The sequence below is a fragment of the Eriocheir sinensis genome, chromosome 3, assembly GCF_024679095.1.
Source record: "Eriocheir sinensis breed Jianghai 21 chromosome 3, ASM2467909v1, whole genome shotgun sequence".
NCBI classification, from domain to species: domain Eukaryota; kingdom Metazoa; phylum Arthropoda; class Malacostraca; order Decapoda; family Varunidae; genus Eriocheir; species Eriocheir sinensis.
In genome coordinates, this window is record NC_066511.1 from 1,153,424 (window position 1) to 1,159,423 (window position 6,000).

The window sequence follows — 6,000 nt, forward strand, 5'->3', positions numbered from 1 at the left end:
GAGGCAGAGGCAGATTGCTAAAGGTTTGACGACGGGAAGACGTGTCTTCTCGTATTCGCTGTTTGTCTCTGCAGGAGAACCCCACACGAAGGAGGATCACGACGAAAAGAGCGACGGAGAAGTTTCAGTAGATCCCGAACACGTAAGTGCAGTCGCCTGCCGTACTATGATTCTATCTTTGCCTATTTACCCAATTATACACTGTACTGTAGTTGCCTTTATACAATGTTGGCCGTTAGACGTAAAGTGACACAATGTTGGATGGATCTTAAATGTTAACGTTAGATATGTTGGACGGTAGATTTTAAGTGACATACAATGTTGGACGGTAAATGTTAATATTACATGATGAAGGGCTTAGCCACGGCCTTCTAATAGAAGGCCTGATCGTTTGGATGCAGATACACTGTGACATCACGATGCTCGGTCATACTGAAGCCGCGCGGCCCGCGCCGTTAGTTGGTTGTGACTGTGGAGAGTACATGTTCTCGGTCACGTTGAAGTGTCACGACTATTTAGTTCAAGAACTTTGACATAATCTCCAACTTCTGTACTTCACTTCAACATGCCCAGCAGGTGTTGTGTACCTCTTTGCAACGGAAATTATCCTACTGGTCCTGAAGTGGCTATATTTTCTATCCCAAAAGATGAAACGTTGGCACGTGAATGAGTTAGAGCCATAAAGAGGGACAATTTTACACATAATCAGAGCAGCAGGGTAAGTACTCCAATATAATACCATCCCTGTTATAATTGCTGATATTCCAGTGCATTTCAAGTTTATTAGAACGTGAGGTGGTAAATATTAGGGGCATTAATGTATGACCGTAGGTTGTCTTATGCAGGGCCAGTGCAAACCTCCCGCTACAGGTCGTCACATTTTCTATAATGAGAGATCAAGTCACTGTAAGTCAGAAATGTTCAATAGTGAAATGTATTTATTGCAACGGTTTAGAAGTTACCCTTCACGACATTTAAATATGAACGCACTGGAAGCATACCCGGGGTAGGAAGGGAGGGCGGCATGCTGTCCGTTGAATCTTAATATTAAATCAGTGGTTACTATTTCACATTATCCATTTTATTTCCCAATGACGTTGATATGATAAACAATAAAGAACGTGGTGTATCATAGCAGGTAATAAATTGGGCCAGGTGATAGCTAATATAGCACACAGTATCCATTAAAAACGCATCATTGATAAATAAAACTGTTCACGAGAGGTATATTAATTCCTCTTAAAAAAAAGTTACTACAAAATTAGCCTAGTTTTCTTAAATGCAAAATAATAGCTTAGTATTCCGAAATGGAAAATAATAGCTTAGTATTCCTAAATGCAAAATAATAGTCTAGTTTCCTAAATGCAAGATAATAGCCGTTTCATAATGCAAAATAATAGCATAGTATTCTTAATTTCAAAATAATAGCCTAGTTTTCCTAAATGCAAATTAAAACCTAGTTTTCCTAAGTGTAAATTAATAGCATATTATTCTTAAATGAAAAATAGTAGCCTAGTATTCCTAAATGAAAAATAATAGCCTAGTTTTCCTAAATGCAATATAATAGTCTAGTATTCCTAAGTGCATAGTAATAGCCTATTATCCCTATGCAAAATAATAGTCTAGTATTCATGTGTGCAAAATAATAGCATATTATTCCTAACTGCAAAATAATAGCCTGGTATCCATGAATGCAAAATAATATAATAATATTCCTAAATGCAAAATAATAGCCTGGTTTTACTAAATGCAAAATAATAGCCTGGTTTTACTAAATGCAAAATTATAAGCTAGTGTTTCCTCGTTGTGCCTGGAACGCAATGCGCATTGGGAGTTAAAAGGGGCAGGGGCAAAGCTTTGTTTACTCAAGGTCAGGTGTTACGTACAGGGTCACAAATCCAGGTACAGTACTCAAATTTTATTATATTTCGAAATATTTCTCGGAAAAAACGGTGTTCCTCTATGTAATACCAACACGTAGCACTATGGCCGACAGCTAGAGCGAGGGAGACGACGGAGCGAGGGAGATGACCTAGGCTGATGACGTCACGGCCCATCGCTCAGGCCTTCTATATAGAAGGCCGTGGCTTAGCTGCCCGTTGTAGTGCTCAGAGACATGGGCGTTTTGTGTTTCATGTTTGTGGGCTTCGCTCAGGATGACGAGAACTAGGGGACGAAGCGCCCGGCCCGCGCTTGGCACTACGGGTGGGGAAATTCTACGGGAGACGTGAAAATAGTTTCACAGTAGAAGCCGGCCATTCAGGTATGAGTGAGACTGTTGGGGAGAGTGACTGCCTAACGGTGCGCTATATAATTTGGTGAGACACGCTGGATAGCTGGTGGCACTGCCTTCAATGTTGTGGACACCAAAGTGACAGTTTGCATTAACGGTACGAGTGTTTTCGTTGCCCAAGTCGGGCGGTTACAAAAGCACTGCCTTCAATGTTGTGGACACCAAAGTGAGAGTTTGCGGTAACGATACGAGTGCTTTCGCTGCCCAAGTCGGGCGATTACAAAAGTACTGCCTTCAATGTTGTGGACACGAAAGTGAGAGTTTGCATAACGATGTGAGTGCTTTCGTTGCCCAAGTCGGGCGGTTATAGAAGTACCGTCTTCGATTGCTGCGAATGTTGTGGACATTAAAGTGAGAATTTGTGGTAACGATACTAGTGCTTTCATTGCCCAAGTCGGGCGGTTACGAGCGATAATGACGTTGTGCGTGATTATACAGTGGTGGACACAGTTCGGCTAATCTGCTAACCATTAATTAGCGAAGCTAACTTTTTTGCTAACTTTGGAAACAGCTAGCGGACCAATTATTTCCCGCGAAATGAAGTTCCTCCTCCGCTAACTTAAGTCCGCTAAAAATTCAAACAGGTTTACTCATGTCCGTTGTGGGCAGACACAGCATCAGTTGAGCCACATGGCGCAATAATTCCAGGGCTTCCACTTTGGGGTAAATTACGCCTTGAAGTTTCTTTTTTTTTTTTTTTTTTTTTTTTTTTTAAGTCGCGGCCTATTGCGCCGGTAGGCTTCTTACCGGTGGGGCCTGATGGTCGGCCCAAGGCTTCTTCCCGGTGGGTCCTGATGGTCGGCCCAGCCCGTTCTGGCGCAGTCGAGTGTTTATAGTGGCGCCATCTTGCATTGGCTCATGCTGCCCTACCGGAGCTCATCTTTAATTCTAGAATCTAGAGTCCGGGTTGATAGGTGGTCTTCTGGACAGCATGTGGGTAGTTTTAAGCCACTCGGCGGCGGCTGAAAAATCCCAGCTTGGTGGCACCGGGCGGGGATTGAACTCGCGTCCTCCTGAACTCTTTGAACTCTGGATTTAATAACAAGAATTCGATATTTTCCACCTGACAAGAAGTAAACTTAAAATAATATAAATAAAAGCGTCAGTTATGGAAAAAAGTAAAAAATGCGTAAATTTTGGGGAAATCTTGGGTAAAATATACGGATTTAGGATATACTGGAGGCTTCTTCCTCTTCTCTTCTTGTTGTTGCTTGTTGGGCTCTTTGTTAAGTTCAGCTGCGACGTTGTCGCAGTGTAGTCGCGTTCATTATTGTCGCCTTGTTTATCGTTATCGACGTCATAGAAGGTGATCCGAATGAGGACGTTTTTGTTCCGCCTGAGGATGTTGACCCTGTTAAGGAGCCGGCAGAAGCTGTGGGTGAGGCGGAGGACACTCAAGCTGACGGCCAGAAGTTCCAGAACCCGTGGCCCCACCAGGGGAAGTACTTTGCCTCTAAATCAAGAGATATTACGAACGCCAATGTCTTGCACTTCCGGTGCGTCATGTGCTATCCCCAAGAGGATCATCATTGACAGACGGCAAGCCTTTACAACTTGAAGTCACATGTCAAGAGGACACACCCAGCGCATGCCACTCAGTTTGATCAACATCTGATTTTGACATGCTATACCTTTATGGAAAGCTCGATGTCTAAGCTACAACATACTGAAATTTCAGGTCACTATAGGTCTGTTTTTAAGAGTTTTATAATCCGAAGCTAAATCCTTACACAAAAAAGTTAGCAATTAGCGGTTAGCGTTAGCTTCCACTAATATCTTTATCAGTTTAGTGGTTTAGCGTAAGCGAAGCTAACTTTTTACTTAGAAGATTACCAGTTAGCGAAGCTAACTTTTCGGTTAGCGGTGCCCACCACTGGCATGATATAGTAATGTAGTAACAGGTGGCATCGCGTATGTGTGTGTATCGATAACGGAGACGCACTGATGTACGGTATTGTAGCCTTACGAGACGTTACGCCGTAATATATATATATATATATATATATATATATATATATATATATATATATATATATATATATATATATATATATATATATATATATTCTGATAGGGGTGTCAGCTTTGTGTTCGGTCTAGAGTTGTATCGGATGTCAGATTTCAGAGATCCGCGGATGCGGATGTCATATGTACCTACATATTTTGCGGATGCGGAAGCGGATGCGGATAATAGTTTCTACCAAATTGCGGATGCGGATGGGGATGCAGGTATCAATCAAATTATGACATCCTCACGGATGTGGATGTGTTCAGGATTTTGGTAATTCATTATATACTATAAAGTGAATTACAGATTCCTGAACACATGGTAATTACACTTTCGCTGTGAAAAATCCGCTACATCGGCAACTCTGCTCATACGCCCGCTACACCACCGGGCATACGCCACAACACGACAACACTCGTGCGATAAGAAATGCTCAGCTCTGCCAGTTCATATTTTCAGTCTTACTTTTGTATAATTACAAAATATATAGGTAATGACGAAGCACTCAAATCCTTCTTGTGAACTTTAAGAGGGAGTAGGGTCTACATACATATTACACAGACATGCATAATGCGTTTACATACACAAATACGTACACACACACACCGTCACACGACACACTCAGTCACATACACATTCTCAGCCACACACACAATCTCTCTCTCTCTCTCTCTCTCTCTCTCTCTCTCTCTCTCTCTCTCTCTCTCTCTCTCTCTCTCTTTAAACTTACATTTGTAGTACATATCAAGCTTGTTTTAGCAAACAGTCGGGCGATCGAACGAAAACGAGAAACATATGTCTGATTGTGCACTTTTCAAGGCTTAAAATAATACTTTTCCTCGTGCATTAATTCAAAAGCCTATTGTTACACACGTTCACTATATGCTTGTTTTCACTAGTGGTGTGGGGCATGTTCCTCGCCACCTGTGAGCCGCCACTTTCAGCTACTGGGTGGACATTTCCCTCACTGTTGGCACTGCTGCAGTGACCGTGTTCCCCAGGCGGGACACTGGAGGTGAAGGTCCTCTGGTGCTGGCTGGCGCGTGACCTCGGCATCCCGACTTGCTCGTGGCTGGAGAGTACCGTTCTCGTATCACTCACAGCCTCTCCCGGGGGGAACCTCAGCCTCGCCCGGTGTGGTACTCCTTGTACCTGGGCCTTGTGGAAAACCACCAGCGCAACGACGTCCCGGCGGTACTCCAAAGTGTCCTGAGGTGTCATATCCTGAGGGGGCGGCTGGGGGTTATTCTTCTCTAACAGTCGCTGTACACGCCTTTCCATCTTGTTCAGTCTCTGCAGATGTGTGGCCGCGCTGGACTTCCAGGTCAGAGCCCCGTACTCCAGGTAGGGTCTTACCTGGGCCTTGTAGAGGAACATAATTCCTCGTTTGTCAAGAAAATTCGCCACTCTACGTAGAGCAGACACACAGAGAGAAGCTTGGTGGGCGACGTGTTTCAGGTGGCGGTCGAAGCGCAGCTCTCGGTCCAAGTCCACTCCGAAGGATCCTGACGTAATCCTGGAGCGGGAGGGTGACGGAGCCAAACATCTACCTTCCTTCGACAGCCTGTGTGGCTGCCGGGGACCGAGAGATCACCATCGCCTGGGTTTTCTCAGGAGGAAAGTTCACCTGCCAGCGCTCCCCCAATCCCGTATCAAGCGTAGTTGCTGGTTGACGTCAGCAACCGCTTGCTGGTTTTCT

At 44.0% G+C, this 6,000-nt stretch overlaps 1 protein-coding gene across 1 annotated transcript in view; it reads right to left on the minus strand.

Moving 5' to 3' along the window:
- The window catches only part of LOC127003070 (uncharacterized), a 67,146-nt gene extending 61,624 nt beyond the window's left edge, over positions 1-5,522 (minus strand). The window contains exon 1 of the mRNA XM_050869488.1: positions 5,270-5,522. Within this exon, the coding sequence (XP_050725445.1) occupies positions 5,270-5,522 (253 nt within the window). The remainder of the gene's footprint in view (positions 1-5,269) is intronic.
- Positions 5,523-6,000: the final 478 nt, after the last annotated feature.